The sequence below is a fragment of the Caretta caretta genome, chromosome 7 (genome assembly GCF_965140235.1).
Source record: "Caretta caretta isolate rCarCar2 chromosome 7, rCarCar1.hap1, whole genome shotgun sequence".
Classification (NCBI taxonomy): Eukaryota; Metazoa; Chordata; order Testudines; family Cheloniidae; genus Caretta; species Caretta caretta.
In genome coordinates, this window is record NC_134212.1 from 91,482,977 (window position 1) to 91,499,966 (window position 16,990).

Consider the following 16,990-nt stretch of genomic DNA (forward strand, 5'->3'; position numbering starts at 1 on the left):
AATCGATCTGGAGGTTATAGTGGACCATAAATTGAATCAGTCAATAATATTATGCAGTTGTGAAAAAGGCTAATATAATTCAGGGGGTATATTAACAGGAGTTAAGACACAGGAGGTAATTATTCTGCTCTACTTGGCACTTGTGAGGCCTCAGCTGGAATACTGTGTCCAGTTCTGGGTGCCACACTTTAAGAAAGGTGTGGACAAATTGAAGAGGGTCCAGGGGGGAAGAACAAAAATAGGGCAGGTTTTCTAAATCTTTTATCCTGAGGAAGGACTAAAAAAACTGGGTGAGTTATGGTCAGTCTGCCATATTATTCTGTCATAAAATGTTGGCATTCAGAATAAATTATCAGTCTGGATGGCATTGCCACACTGAAAGAAATAATTCTCCCTTAATTGTGCTTGTATAGTGGCATAAAAATATCTTAAGTGCACAGCAAACTAATAGGGCAGTACTACAAGTTTCTTTTCTCTCTCTCTCCCCTCTCTACATAAGGTGCCACTTAGCTTGCATGTTAGTACTGTGTGCCAGTCCACACTCAGGATACATCAGAATATAGTAAATTAAATGTTCCCTTTTTGTCTTTGTACCATACTGCTGTAAAGGAGTGGCAGGGTAGATACGTTGTAACCTTATTTTTTTTTATACTCGCTGCTTGTGACTAGCATGTCTGTTTAGAGAGACCACAAATTCAGAGACCACCATCAGAAGGAGTCCAGAGGAGAGTAGCAAGAATCGTAAAAGGTTTAGAAAACCTAACCTGTGAGGAAAGGTTAAAAAAACTGGCCATGTTTAGTTCTGCAAAAAGAAGACCGAGGTGGGACCGGATAAGAGTCTTCTAATATGCAAAGGCTATCATAGAGGATAGTGATTAGTTGTTCTCCATGTCAGCTGAAGGTAGGACAAGAAATAATGGGTTTAAGCTGCAGCAAAGGAGATATAGGTTAGATACTAGAAACTTGCTAACTATAAGGGTAGTTAACCTCCCTTGGAAGCCTATACCAGAGCTTATGGAATCCTCCTCACTGGAGATTTTTAAGAACAAGTTGGACAAACACCTGTCAGGAATGATCTAGGTTTACTTGGTCCTGCTTTAGTGCAGGGGACAGGACTAGATGACCTCCCACGGTCCCTTGCAGCTCTAGGTTTCTGTGATTATTTTTTTTAAAAAATTCATATTTTGGTGCTAAAGTTGGTTTTAATAGCAAGGGGGCTGTGTCCCAAGAGAAGAGATGCACCTTGTGGGATTGGGGCCCACAACAGAGTCCTGCACTGGTGTCCACCCTGGCAGCAGTAGGGAAGAGGAAGGGGACACAACTCCCCCACCCCCGTCACCCTGGCAACTCCCCTCCAATGGGAAGAGGAGAGACAACTGAAGTCCCCAGCAGCCAGTTAGACGGCACAAGCAAGCAGCAGCACTGAAAGCAGTTTCTGACCCTGGGCCCAGCCCCGGATGCCTGGGAAAGCAAGAGGGAGGCTACAAATAGCCCTGCTTTCCTCCGTGTGGCAAGACCAGCCTGGGAGCGAAGCAGAGAGGAGGTCTCCCTATAGCCAGCCAGCATAGCACTGCCAGGCCCAGAAGTGATCTGTCTGTAACCCCAGCCCGCAGAAGAGCCTCAAGAGGGTGCAATCTGCTCCTCCTGCCCCCTCTTGACAGCAACAGAAGGAGACAGCCTGGTTCTCCTTCCACCACCTGCAGCCTGCTTGCCCTGCAGCCAGCCCACACCCAATCTAGGATTTTGGATCCTGAGACCTGACCTGCTTGCATCTGAACCAAGCTTTAAAGACTGTCCCCACTGTTCCAGAAGGGTGTGGATGTTTTAGTTCCTCTCCAGTGATCCCCAGGAAGGACCTGCATGCTTGCACCAGTCTTCTGAGCGCTCAGCCAGAAAAGGAAGTATCCTGTGTAAGTATCCTGTATTACAGCTAGCTAGGTAGTTAAGGTTTAATCTTATACCATTAAGGCACATTCCATCAGTGAAAGGGCTTTAATCTGCCTAGATCATCAAGATCTGCACTACAATTCCCAGTATAATAAAGTGTGTTTCTAAGAGCATCTCCTTACCGGCCTGCAACATGCCTCCACATGTACCACTTGGGTACCTGAAATGTGGGGGACTGAAGGAGGAGACACTTTTGGTAGGAACATTAGGGAGTGTGTGGTCACATGCCGTAGTGTGATTGCCAGCATAGCCATTAGTAATTAAAGAGCAGTATTAATATCTCTAATGATTTCAATCATTTAATATTTTTATTGTATATTTGTCTTTAATAAAATTGTTACATACAGTTTATAGTTATTGTTTTTAACTTGTTTGTTTGAGTTTGGATTATTTTTTGTTCAAGCGTGGTAGCCCCTGCCTTAGGGCTTCTCTACGCTAGAGGTTCTGTTGGTATAACTTATGTTGCTCAGGGGTGTAAATAAGCCACCCTCCGGAGTGACGTAAGTTACACTGACCTAAGCGCTAGTGTGGACAGTCTCCCGCCAACATAGCTGCCACCGCTCATGGAAATGGTTTTATTATGCTGACAGGGGAGCTCTCTCCCATCGACATAGAGCATCTTCACCAGATGTGCTACAGTGGCGCTGCTGCATTGGCACAGCAGTGCCGTTGTGGTGCTTCTAGTGTAGACTAGCCCTAAGTGTGTTTTAACACCTTGTCTCACTGAAGGCCCGGCTAAGTAGCTCTATTCTTTAAGCACACCAGTATGAGGAGGGGGCACAGTGAAACGAGTCGAAGCAACAGCAGTGTTGGAACTGTCCATATACTGTGAGTGACCTTTCTCCTGTTAATACATCTTACAGGTACTCAGCCAGCGCTGAAAGGGGGATTGCATAAAAAAGGAGTGCTGGATATTATCAGGGCAGCCAATTTGTATGTTTCCTTATCAGGTTTAGTCAGAATAACCCCAGATCGCCATTGTGACCTATCTGAGAGGTGAGCTGAGGGAGGACCTGGAGAGGGCCACAAAATTGCCATGCATGCTTTGTCCTTCTCTGGATCATTGCTACTCTGGGCGCACTGGCCTCTGGACCTATCTAAAGGTCTATAGGGAACACGGCTACCATATCTCAGTTTACTGCCTTGAGGACTTCTGGCATTCCATAGTCAGGAGGGCACCTGATTATATCATCTAGCCCATGGGCAGAACCACTCAACTCCATACTGTGGGCATTCTACCCAAAAGCACTGAAGGAAAGTGGGCTAGGAGTTGTGGATGACACCCATGTTCCCCTAAGGGCTCACAGGGCGAACAATGCACCCACTTACCCATGTCTGAAAAATGTAGCCTGAGTGGCTTGGCCATGATCACACAGGAAGTCTATAGTAGAGCCAGTTACAAATCTACATATACCGACTCCTAACCCATTGCCTTAAACGCAAAACCTTTCTTCCTTATAGTCTACAAAACTTACACCAAAACTCTGTATTTTAGTACTTAGACTTATTTGTTAATGACAACTGTGAGCTTAGGCAGATATATTAATATTGTTGCATGTGCTGTAACCTTCAAAGAAAAGGATATTTCAAGCATAAATTCATATTCTGTCAGTGTCTGTATGTATTTTGTAATGAACAGTCCCAAAGCTCCCTCCACCACATCACTGCTCCTGAGAAATAGGTTTTGGCTCTGGAAGTATGTTTGCATTAAAGATACAGATTAAAAGACCTAAATATTGATTTTTCCCTCGCTAATATGTTTTGGCCAGCATTCTTGTTTCTACTCCATTTTGTGGGAAACCCATTTGACTCCTAGCTATATCTTCTTTTATTAAAGATTTTCAAAAGCATTTGTGCAGAACACTTCTTCTGTAGTAGGTTACTGCTTTATCCTATAATAAATGGAGACTCTAACAAAGACAGTGTTCTTGACAAATAAGATAACTGGAAGCCAATGCAATTAGGGCCTGCTAAAATATCAAGCATCTCACTAAAGAAAATACTATTAAAACCTTCATAAATATTTGCAGAATGGTGAAATAGAATTTAGTACAACCTGTTCGAGCTGGCGTTCTGACTTCAGCTAGATTTGTAAAGAGTGGCAGATAACCTACATGTGTAACAGTCTGATGGAGTTATATCTCTTCTTTCTATCCTATTTCTCTCCCTGCCTCCCCAGCCACAGTTCAAATACTAGGAAGGTCTGGCTAGTGAGGGACACAAAGTGCAGCAAACCATGCTAGTCGGGGGCGGGGGGGGGGTGGGAGACTAGTTTCCCTAGTGCCATATACTGTCACTGTTCCTTCTCGTCTGACCTCCCACAACCTGACATTGTTTTAGCACTAAGAAAAGGAGTACTTGTGGCACCTTAGAGACTAACCAAATTGGTTAGTCTCTAAGGTGCCACAAGTACTCCTTTTCTTTTTGCGAATACAGACTAACACTGCGGTTACTCTGAAACCTGTTTTAGCACTGTCCGTCACAGGTGCTCTGAATCCTGTCCTTGAATCCCTCCAAAGGAGCTATCCTACTCCTGTATCTACATGAAGCTGGTAACCTGTGCTTTTTAGGTGGTAGGTGTAGTACCGGGAAAAATAATTTAGAGATGGGCTGTTCACAAAACAATAGAATGTGTGTGTGATACTTGTTCTGATCAACACACCCTTTGTAGGGTGTGTTAATCAGTGTAATATGGTGTGATTTATGCTTACATCTGTATTTTTAGAAAATGTATTAAAAATTGTTGTAGTAAATTCTTGTATCACTTTCACTATGATCATGAGCACTATAAGCCTAAGATAGACAAAGCAACTCTTTTTAACCAGTTTTTTTTGTTTTTGTTTTTAAAGGAAATAAATAGACTTGGCAGAAATAGAAAATTTATATATATATGATTTTGACAGGTAATGTCAACATTTATTTTATAGGATTTTTTATTTTTACCAATTTAAATGTTGCACAGTTGCACAAAATTATGGGGTTTATGCTTTTTTTCTGTTTATTTAAATTTTCTCTGTTGGAAACTATGGGAGGGAGTCAGACAATACTTAATGAGAGATGTTGAGATTCAAATGTGATGTTGACAATTTGTGTTTTAATGGTTATAAAGTTTTAACATGTCAAAACATGGAAATTAAATATCCTTAAATCACCTCTAATAAGTTCTCAAACAGCATTTTTTTTGCCTACGTATACATTTCTATTATCAAAGGAAATTTTTTTTGTCTGTTTGTATGTGTATGGTGAAATTAATGTTTATCGATAGTTACCAATACAAATGTAATCCTTCCAAGCCTAGAAATAAAGCGCTTCTTTTGTTTGGGCTCTTACCATATGTATTGAATTGTTCAGAATCAGATAGAGACAAAAAAGATGACAAACTGCTGGGTAGACTTGTTTAGCTGTATTAAAAGAAATATTTGTGCATACAGAATACTGATGCCTGCAAAATTTCTCCTTAGATGAGTACACACGTTTCCATACTATCATAATAGTACTGCCTAGAGAGGGGAAGAGGCAGGTGAGATTGACCTTAAAGGGAGTTATTCTGTCACTTAATGCTGGTGGAAAATGTACACCTATTCTTCTGTGCATTGATGGGAGACAGATCACTTTATGATCTGATTAGTGCAAGAGAAATGTAATACAGACCCACTCTAACTACAAAAAGGTGGCATATCCCTTTCTCTGCTGTTGGAATCAGCATCATCCCCTTCAAGCAGTTCAAATCTCTGTTCTCTGGCACAACGTCCTGTGCAGTAAAATACACAGTCATTTCCTTGCTGGGCTTGAGCTGCTAGTTGTTTTCAGGAGGGGACAGGGAAGGCTCCTGTACTTACCAGTGTACTCTGGACACCAGGTCCCCTGGTCAAGTGATTACAACATAGATCAAACTGGAATTACTACTAATTATGGTGTCCATGGGTATAAGTGCAGTGTTTTTTGTTTTGTTTTGTTTTGTGCAGCAGTAAGTAGGCCATCCTGGCACATCAGGCTGCACTGGAGGCATGTTATTCACTGCAATACTTAGCATTGTTCAACATCACAAGACAGGTCCTGTTTGACTTGCTCACATTAGTAGCACCATTGGCTTCGATGGGGCTACGGCAAGTTTAAGCGTTTGCAGGATTGGAACTCCTAATGGCTAGGCTATGTAGCAAACTAAGAATAAACTCCTAGATTTATTAGCTAATAAAAATACATGTGCCCACAAAATTGTAATAACCTGTAAAGACAGACACCTGCTAACTTTCTATTAGAGTGGTCTGTTTACCCAACAAATATTGTTGAGAGTGATAGGTTTTCTTTGCATCTGACTTTTTCCCCCCTGCCAGATACCAACAGAGATTAGTCCAAAGAGGCCTCTCTCAGGTCTGTATTACTTAAGCAATAGATTGGAAACACAGGGCACTTTCTGGGTTCGGTGACAAGATAGAAGGAAGTGAATTTGAGAGAGAGTCTACAATGAAAATAGAAATTAAAAATTAGGCATATGCCAGTCTATTTTAATACACTTTACAATTTCAGATGGTATGTGCGGGGCATTGATAGAGAATTATTGTCCTGTACATTATCTACTAGTATTTCTGGAACTCTTCTCCAATTAGCTTAACATAGAGATTAACACTTGATTATGTAGCCCTTGTGTATATGGATGGGAAGGCTTTAAACCAGCTGGACGTCAACTATAAGGAAATGCTGGATTCAGCAGTTGTTATTGCTGTTAGACATGGGGGCCAAACCAAAACCTGGGGGTCCAAAGCCATCAAATGCTGAATAAGTTTTGATCCAGCTCTAGTTGCTTTCCAGCTCAACCCCATCTCTAGTTGTTATTGTAAACCATGTATTAACAAGGTACAGTGCAAGTGTTATCTACGCTTTGTTTCTACATCTGCTGAGTCTTGAACTATGTGAGTGATGTTGTTGTTTGTTTGAGGCTATCCTAGCAATTAATGACCAGTAGAATAACCACGCAGAAAACAGGACTTCATAATATTTTTCCTAGAATATAACACTGCAGAATAAACACGAATCATAGTAAGCTACATTAAGTCATAACTGATACGGTTTCTGTACGTTACCCTTGATTCTGAGGGCAGTAACACAGCACACTTTTTTTTTTTTTTCCCAAGAGACCCAAGATGTGGTTGGCTGTAGTTGTGACATGTTTGATCCATGGAACTGTATCAGTACAAGGACTTGTTGTTAACACACCTTTAGATCCTGAAACATTTATGAATATTGTAAGTAAAGTGTCCAAGCGTGGGGGGAAATCTCTGTGAAACACTGAAATGTACATTGCTAGTAGTTAAATGTGTAAGTCTGTGGATTAAACCGACAGAGCCTACAATAGATAATGGCCCACAGTTCAGTATTCCTTGAAATAGAATTCCAGTTAAAATCCTGAGTGAATACATGGCCTAGGAAGCCTTTGAAAACCTGTTGACAGTCTGTTTTTAAAGACAAAAGACTTTGGTTTTTCTTCCTGCAGAGTGCGATCATCACCTACTGGGGATACCCCAGTGAAGAGTATGATGTTGTGACCGTGGACGGCTACATACTTCGTGTTAACAGAATACCTCAAGGGAGAGTACGTGCTGACAACACAGGTAAAATTGATGTCAATATTAAACAGGACACTTGCTGTATCCTTATGGTTAGGTTAGGAAGGAATTTAACTTAGATCATAGACATATGTTCAAGAGGCTTACAGGGGTCCCAGAAAATCCCATGAGTTTGGTTTCATGGAGTTTCCATCCAGTAAAGGCAGATTTATGGAGAAGGCCCTTCCCTGTATTGCCCTGAAAGGGTTTTCCTCCCACAGCCTACTCTACCCCACAGCTCTGCACTATTCCTAACCCCCACAATCCCCAGCTGACAGCACTGGTCCTACAGAAGCCATGCTGCCATTGGCAGAGTCCTGTGGCTGCGTAGTAGGTTGCACAGAGAACAAAGTTATGTTCTAGTTCTGCCCGAAGACTTCTGGAGCATCATTAGTGGAGCTTCCACAGGGCACTGACAGTGGGGAAAGAGTATTACTGAATAGTCCCAACACCATCCCTGTGCTTGTACCCTAGGGAGCCACTGGATCTCAGCCTTCCCCATGATCCTAGGAGCAGAGAGGGGTGATCTGGGCCCTTGTTAGAGAAGTGCTTATTTCCTGGGCTTTTTTGTCTGTCAGTCTTCAAATGGGTAACCAGTCTTTCACTTAGTCATCTGTTTTATCTGTGTGATCCCATGGCTTAAACTAAAGCATGTATAACAAATAACTGAATGTTAAACTACTTGTCTCATTTACTACGGTTAGGTTTCTAATCTCTTACATAAATTCAGTATTGAAACACTGAAAGTATGTGATCACTTGTTTCTTTAAAATTTATAAACCAAAACTTTTTTGTTATGGGGAAAATCAATATTTATATTGCCATTTGACTATAGATGGGCTCTATGGTTGTCTAATGGGAACTCTTTTGGAATAAGAGATTCCTCTCAACTGTTGCTTTTTTGAAGACTACAAATAACCAAATGCAGCGGCTCAAACAAATTATGAAAATGCTCAAGAGGACAAGAGTCTTTATATGTAAAGTTTGCATCTTATTCTAAACTAAGCCTATCCACTCTGCATCCGCAAGCAACCTTGTAGAGGTTGAGCACTGTCCTTGCAAAGTGTACAAATGTACAGGTAGTCTGCTTCCCCTCTGCTAATCCCTAGAGTATAGCTAAACAGTGCTAACTGTATAAAAATGGGAAGAAAATTCTGCAGTGAAGTGCACTTTAAAGGTCACAAGAGGACAGTGAAGGGTATATGAGGAACTGAGACTGAAGATGCAGGTGAGGATCTCAGCATAGTGAGAGGACAAGGGAAGGAGTACTGAATGGGGAGGGAGGCGAGGAGAGAGGAAGTGGGAGGGAAGAGGAAAAATACAAGCAAAATAATGGGGAATGGAGAGATGATGGGGAGGGAGTAAAAAAAAAATTGACAAACTGAAGGCAGGAGAGGTTAAAGATTTCTGCCTGTGGGTATGGAAAACTGAGTCTTGTTAGTATAAACCATGTTGGGCATGAAAAAGAAGCCAGGATGCCTAGAATGCCACTGCTGCAATCCAGGTGTTGAGATCTAAATCAGTTGTCCTGCCGAGAGCAACGTTACTGCTTATCCATAAGAATCACCAGCCACAAACCTAAAACAGACCACCAGCCTGGAGAAGTTTTTTGTTTTGTTCTTTTTTTTTTTTTTTTGCTTTGCCTTTCAGCATTTCCCTACTTAAGGGAAAATCTTTACAGCCTGGGAAGTGTCACCGTGCAGGACTGATAGAAAAGGGTATGGTGCGCAGCTAAACTATCAAGAGATGTAAAGCAGTCTTAGTAGGTGTCTGTTGAGTTAGTGTAAAGTGATTATTTAATACTGCTGTAAATTTATTTGTCGTGTTGATGATGATGATAGGGCATCTAGAGCCATGGATGAGCATCTCTTTATATTTTAAAATCTAAATAAGTGAATGTTACCAATGTGTATTTGTTTTTGGGGGGTTTGTTTTTTTCCATTGTACACTGAGTGATGGTGTGGCTAAATGAATCCATCAGGGGGAGCTATTGGATTGGAAATGAGGTTGTTATTGAAGTGATGATCAGCAATGATAAGGGGATGGGGAAGAAGTACAGAAAGTTTATGATGGGTTTCAACAATCTATCAGTCGTAGAAAAGCTTCAGAACAGTGTCTGAATTCATGTAAGTTTGGTTATTGTTTAACACTTGCCTACGTAATGTGAAAACCCTTCATGACTGGGTGCCCGGGATGGGCCACACTGAGAATGCCATGCTTAGGGCAAACCCCAAGAAATGGGACAGACAGTCCTCCAAACACTGGTGACTTATTCTATAATTAGATTCACCAAACCAGAAACAAAGAAATTCTGTATCACCACACTGGTTAACAAGAAGTCAAACACAGTTCCCTTTAGGCATTGCAGCCCTTGGTTCCCATCCAGACAAATTGGTCTATTAGGTTGAGTGGTTACTGAAAATACATTTCCCCATATGTGAGGTTCTTCCATTCCCAAGAGATCAGACACTTACCCCAGGTCAATATGTATCTCAGACCTTACCCGAAAACCACACTGTCAGCCAATCCTTAGTAAACTAACTAAAGATTTCTTAATAAAAGAAAAGAGAGTTAAAATGGTTAATAGATTGTGTATATATATATATAAGCACTTGGCAATCATTTATGTCAGGTTTGTAGTAGTGGTGGAATGGTCTGCTAACTTGTAAAAAGCCTCTCTGGAATCACCCAAACAGATTGGGAATTGTTAGTCCTTGTTCAAAGTTTCCTTGATAGAAATCCAGTCTGGAGAAATGAAGCAGGAAATGAAGACAGAATGGAGATGTTCCAACTACAATTTATATCCTCTATGTGCATGGAAATTCACCATCGCAAATAAAGCCCAGTGCCCATTTGTATGGAAAATTACTGGCCCAAGATGGAGTCCAGGGTCACAGGAGCATATCACATGTCCTTGCATGGTTTGCCATCAGCTTCTTGTTGTCTGAGGGATCTGCCGGAAGACCTGCTGGGTGGGATGAGTTTCTTCAATGGCCCAGTGTGAGTGCTGAGTGCCCTTAATGGGCCATCAACACCAATGATACAAGTAGATTTTTAACTCTTACCAATATGGTACCGACCCCACTCCGACTCCAACCCCCCTCACAAAAAATGTTCTGTGACTAGAGACCTCCGTGGATACAAATTTGTCTGTGGATAGAAATCTGTATCCGTGGAACTGCAGGGCTCTCCCGGGAACTTGAGCTATGTTGTCTATTTTAACTGCTTTGTTGGAGTGCCATTGGGTGGTTAAATGTTTCCACAAACTGTTGCAATGGTGTTAGGGATGGGGAAGCAGGAGAGGTGGGCAACTGTGGAAAGACAGTAGGGGGTTCAAAGGCAGGAAGGTGAATGGTGCTAGTCCCAGCTTGGTCAAGATCCTAGTGAAAGAATGGCGGGGAGGGATAGCTCAGGGTTCGAGCACTGGCCTGCTAAACCCAGGGTTGTGAGTTGAGGGGGCCGTTCAGGGATCTGGGGCCAAAAATGGGGATTGGCTCTGCTTTGAGCAGGGGGTTGGACTAAGATGACCTCCTGAGGTCCCTTCCAACTCTGATATTCTATGATTCTATGAAAGCAAGAAAAACTCTTAGGTAGCAGCATCCCCTTCAAGCAGTTCAAATCTCTGTTCTCTGGCACAACGTCCTGTGCAGTAAAATACACAGTCATTTCCTTGCTGGGCTTGAGCTGCTAGTTATTTTCAGGAGGGGACAGGGAAGGCTCCTGTACTTACCAGTGTACTCTGGACACCAGGTCCCCTGGTCAAGTGATTACAACATAGATCAAACTGGAATTACTACTAATTATGGTGTCCATGGGTATAAGTGCAGTGAAAGGGGTTCATGTCAGGGCTCTTTAAGGAAAAAGGTCTGAAATGCAGTAGTATAAGGTTCTCTGGCACTGACTCCATGACACTTAAAAAAAACCCCAAACCAGTTAATTTTATAGCAATCGTTCCCAAACTTTTTCCCCCAATGAACTCTTTGGCATCTTACTAAGTGTCCTGGACCCCTTTAATTTCTGGTACTACTGGAACGGCCCTTCCAGCATGACCTGGCATGCCTAGTGCGTTAGAGGTCATGCTGTGCAGAGGATGCCATTTTGAGAACAAAATGGCATACCCTACATGGAAAAAGAGCTGGAACGCTGTTCCAGTATGTGCTGGCCCTCGCTCCGGGGCAGATCTCAGCAGAGCCCACGTCAGACCCGCAGAAGTCGAGGGACCCCACTTCGGGATTCACAGTATTGTAGCAATGATTAGGAGGGGAACGAACATAGCCACATGATGGTGGGAGGAGATCATGAGGAACTGCCGCATCAAGATACAGTTATTATGGGAATTAGTGTGGACTATGTGAAGAGGCTGAGAGAGGCTGTAGATCTAGTAATCAGGATGAAACTCACTAACTTGATACATCTTTCTAGGCATGTACTGCTTAGATCCTGAAGTACACAACAAATATGTTTTCTGACAATCAATATAATAGGACTAATATTGAAGTACACCTTTAGTATGCATTTAGCCATGGTAATTATAAGCCATTCCCTCAAATCTTTTCCCAAGTTTTCCATATTTAGTAGTGATAGCATTTGAGAGACACAATTTTTTCCATAAAATTGTTCTTTGTTTAACACCCAGTAGTACGAGAGAGAATACTTCTATGTAGTTTTCCTTTTGTAAGAAGTGTCTTTAAGGAATTCCACATTCGTGTCTCTGGCGATTCAACTTAATCCCTTTACAGCTAGAACTGGGTGTTGGAGTCAGGAGTTTGGCTGTTGGGGCATGAGTGTCATTTTATTATCAATGTCACAGAAGTTTTGGTTGTGTGGAATATGCAGCATGTGTCTGTCTCTCTCTTTCAGGTCCAAAGCCTGTTGTGTTTCTGCAGCATGGTTTACTTACAGATGGCAGCACCTGGATTACCAATTTGCCCAATAACAGCTTGGGCTTCATACTGGCAGATGCAGGCTATGATGTTTGGATAGGAAACAGCAGAGGGAACACCTGGTCTAGACGACACATAACCCTTTCAGTGCACCAAAAGAAATTCTGGGCTTTCAGGTAGACTTTAATTTGGGAAAAACAATGATGTGATCAATTTATTTTGTTTTATAAAGTGGTGTTATGAAAGCTTTCACTACTTCAGTGCGAAACTAATAAAGAGTTAGGCTAAAACACTAAAATATGTCCAGTAATTTTGAATGCCCAATTTGACAATTACACCTGGATTTTTTCAGAGGTGTTGAACACATCCAGTTCCATTCAAGTCAGTTGCAGTTGTAGATGGTAAGCATCTCAGAAAATCAGGCAATTGATACGTCAGACTGCACCCCCAGAATTAGTGGACACACAAATATGAAGGTGTTGTTGTCTATTTCTCTGTATCATGCTTGGAGTTCTCTTGGAATTACTAAATTTATTATGAGGACAGGATAAATTAAATCAAATGCCTTTTAACTAGAATATGAACTTACCAAAGGACAAAAAAGTTCAAAAGCCTTGCTACAGTATCTGACAGTCACTGTCCAAGATTGCCATTAGAAACTCTGTTTAAACATAGTTGCAGCTAACATGGATATGAGAGAGCTGTATCTCAAACAACAAATCTTGGTTTGTTTTTCTTTAAACACAGTTTGGACCAGTGAATCAATCTGACTGATACAGTGGAAAAGGGTTTAAACATGATTCCTTACTTCAGTTTCTGGCCCAGTGTGGATGGGGCTATAAACACTAGAGGCATTTTGGGGGAACAATTTGGAGAGGCTTGCAGTACATGTGCTATGCCTATTCTATGGTTCAAAGACATTCTGTGTTTAAAAGTAGAGTCCTAATTCTATTACACTTAAAGATAGTATTTTTCCTTTTGTAGCTTTGATGAACTAGCTAAATATGACCTTCCAGCAGTGATTAATTTTATTGTGCAGAAAACTGGACAAGAGCAGTTGTATTATGTTGGCCATTCACAAGGCACCACTATAGGTAAGTTAAGGGGAATACGGTGTATCATTAAATATGGAAATAACTGTCCATTATAAGCTAGATCTCTTCTCTCCTTTGCCACACATCCGCCTCCCATACCCACATGCACCCTGGTTCCAATTCCCTTTGTGCTGCAAATACCACATGCAACCAGAAGAGAATTTTTAGGGTAATGTCATGTCCTGGTTGCTGTGTCATCTGAAAGTCATGTTCTGTTCTTTTTAGACTTACACATAATCATTCCATAACCTGGATGCAACTGGAGTGTGTAGTTAAGGTGCACAGTATGAAGTACAGATTTTTATCTTGGGCCTGTCCACTTTAGGAAGAAAGTGTATTACTAGAACATGTGAGTTAACATGTTTCAACTAGCACATTATAAAATCCTAACAGAGAGCAGGAATATTGTATTTGAACACCCGTGGTTCACCTTGACCAACTAACATTGTAAAGCACCATTGCCCTGTTTTCTCTAGGGTTGAGAATTGCACAGTAGCTGCCATATAGAAAAAAAAACCCATTTTATACTACGGTGGACTCAGAGAAATTCAGTTAACAATTCTTTTGATGTATGAACCATGGTAGGACCCCACTCAGCCTTACAATAGTTATTTGGGTTCTGCAGTGCTAAAAGAGTAATAAATTCTTACTTCATTTGCTTGCATAAGTAAATCAGAGGAAGGACATCTGAGTAGGGATGTGCCATTCTGACAGTTGTTTTTTTGAGTATAATCACACTTTATGGGAAATCTGACATGCACACTCAGGACTCTACTTTCAAATAGTCAAAACCTTGTTTTAACACAGCATTTCATTAAGCTAAGCAAAGGCACTAAATTCCAGTTAAGTTCACCTGAAAGAAAGTTTCAGACTGCAAGTGTCATCATCTCATCCTCAAACTTCAATGGGAACTTCCTAGTAATCGAGTCTTTTGAAAATTGCGACCTAGCATTGCACTTCAAGGTGTGGGCCACAAATGCAGCTAGAGAATGTTTACATTATCAACAGCCTCTGTTTTCAATTGACCCTTTGAAAATTCTCAACACTTCTGTTCTCATTGCAGTTGTAAAATAGTTTTTACAAAAACTAAACATTGTGCCTGAACTCCACAATAGTAACTTGTATGTCTTTCTTCATTTTCAGCTTTCATAGCATTTTCAACCATGCCCCTGCTGGCTCAAAGAATCAAAATGTATTTTGCCTTAGCTCCTGTAGTCACAATGAAATATGCCAAATCCCCATTGACAAAGCTTGCATTACTTCCCAATTCAATTATCAAGGTATGCAATTTCTTCACACAGAATATCTGTTGGCCAAAGTTAGTAGGACCTTTTGGTGGGGATTCTAAAATGAGTTGAGACACTGTAGAATATCCAGCGATTTTTAGTGTGCAATCTGCTGTCAAAGCTAGTCACGTACATTAGTCCATAATTTGTGTTTACAGTGCCAAAATTTACCCTTAAAGTATGTTAGAAAATGGATTAGAGTCATGCGCAGACTTCACTTTCATGGGAAAGTGGAAAAAATCTTGGATTATTCAGAGAGTGTATGAATTAAAGGGAGACATGAGAGGTGTATAAAATAGTAAATGGTGTAGAGGTGGTAACAGAGCATTGCCATTCTACCTTACCCTTTTTCCTAATACAAGAAAAAGTTAGCATTCCATAAAACTGAAGGGCAACAAATCTAAAACTCTGACAGGATGAAGCTTAGCAGGATTCAAAAGAGGGATAGACATTTCTATGGGTAATGAGGGTATCCAGCTATAGTAGGTAGGATACAAAATAAGGGTACGTTATTGCTTCAGGGTATAAACTAAGCATGAGCTGCCATGAGTTTGGAAGTTACTTCCCCCCACTGGCATGATTCTCCATTATGAGGATTTTAGTATTTTCCTTTGGAGCATGTATTACTGCAGAGAGCAGTAACTGGACTAGTTGGACCACTAGCCTGATCTGGCACAGTAATGCCAATAACTTTTGCCAAGAGACCATGCAATAGTTTAGTAGACCCTGAAGGTTGCAAATACCAAAGAAGGAGAGGAATTATTTAGGAGTATCCAAAGAGGAAAACTAGGAACAATTAATTAAGGATTAGAAAATAGTAATCGAGATCTTAACAGTGAAACTTTTGGAATAGGGAGCTGACTGTTTCCAAGTGGTGGAACTGTCCTCACCTGAGTTATTTAAATATACATTGAACATAGAATGTCCCCTATATTACATCTGAGTTTAGCGTTAATAGAGGGAAGGGAAGATTTCATCGCCAATATCTGTAATTGTAATAAATATAAATCTTTGTAATTTTACAGCTTATTTTTGGGAATAAAGATTTTTTACCCCACACTTACTTTGGTGAGGTGGTTGCTGTTGAATTTTGCCGCCATATGAGTTTATCAGAGATTTGTGGTAATATCCTGTTTGTGCTGTGTGGATTTAATGAGAAGAACTTAAATATGGTATGTATAAATCAGGGTGTTTGTTTTGTTTTTGTTTTTTGTTTTTTTGAAAGACTGATTTATCCTTGAAATTGTCTGCATTGATTTGTGATAAATAAATGGAGCCGCTTCCTGAATGAAACTTCTTGTGAAATTTAAATACTTCTTTTCAGAGCCGAGTACATGTGTATACAGCACATGCCCCAGCGGGAACATCTGTACAAAATATGATTCATTGGAAACAGGTAGAATTTCTGAAACATAAAGTGCCCTTCAATCGTAATGTAAAAATTATATGTTGTATTTGAAAATTGATTTACGGTCTGTCTCCGATACTATTCTGTCAGGAAACGTTGTCATTCAGAATAAATTATCAATCCAGATGGCATTGCCTCATCAAAAAAATTAATTATCCCTTAATGGCCTAGCACAGTATGTTTTGCAAAACAGACCCTTGGCAGTGTCATGAAAATACCTTAAATGCAAGAAATCTTATAGGGCAGCACTACTATTAAGGATATGTCTACACTTACTGGAGATCGACACTGCTGTGATCAGTGCAGCGGGGGTCAGTTTAGGAGGTCTGGTGAACTGAAGACCTGCTAAATTTAGCAGCAGAGCACTCTCCAGTTGACTTCATACTCCACCAGAACAAGAAGAGTAAGATAAGTCAATGGGAGAGTGTCTCCTGTTGACGCAGTGTGGTGTGGACACTGCAGTAAATCAACATAAGCTACGTCGACTCCAGTTACGTTATTCACGTAGCTGGACTAGCGTAATTTAGGTCGACTTACCACAGACAAAGCGTAGACAAAGCCTTAGGTTTTTTGTTTGAGTAAGATGTTAATTATCTTGCAAATTGATATTGACTGCCAACCCACACCTAGTATACATGGGACTGCAGCAAACAAAATATCAATTTTTTTCTGTCATGCTATTTAAATTATAGATAGATACAGCAGAGTAAACATGGTGTAACCATATATTTTTAATACTTTTCCCTTGTGGCCGTATATCTGTTTAGAA

The 16,990-nt window shown here is 40.8% G+C and overlaps 1 protein-coding gene across 9 annotated transcripts in view; it reads left to right on the top strand.

Annotated features, from left to right (window-relative positions):
- LOC125639425 (lysosomal acid lipase/cholesteryl ester hydrolase) overlaps positions 1–16,990 on the top strand; it is a 30,566-nt gene that overhangs the window by 11,777 nt on the left and 1,799 nt on the right. For 4 of the 9 annotated variants that reach the window (XM_048856453.2, XM_048856451.2, XM_048856457.2 and 1 more), the window contains 8 exons: positions 4,797–4,850; positions 7,080–7,190; positions 7,439–7,556; positions 12,411–12,609; positions 13,418–13,527; positions 14,671–14,807; positions 15,839–15,985; positions 16,138–16,209. In XM_048856453.2, coding sequence (XP_048712410.2) covers positions 7,089–7,190; positions 7,439–7,556; positions 12,411–12,609; positions 13,418–13,527; positions 14,671–14,807; positions 15,839–15,985; positions 16,138–16,209 — 885 coding nt within the window. In that variant the 5' untranslated portion in view covers positions 4,797–4,850; positions 7,080–7,088. Of the gene's footprint in view, positions 1–1,113; positions 1,911–4,796; positions 4,851–7,079; positions 7,191–7,438; positions 7,557–12,410; positions 12,610–13,417; positions 13,528–14,670; positions 14,808–15,838; positions 15,986–16,137; positions 16,210–16,990 lie in introns of those variants that run through there. The other 5 variants (XM_048856454.2, XM_048856452.2, XM_048856456.2 and 2 more) reach the window with 3 other exon arrangements.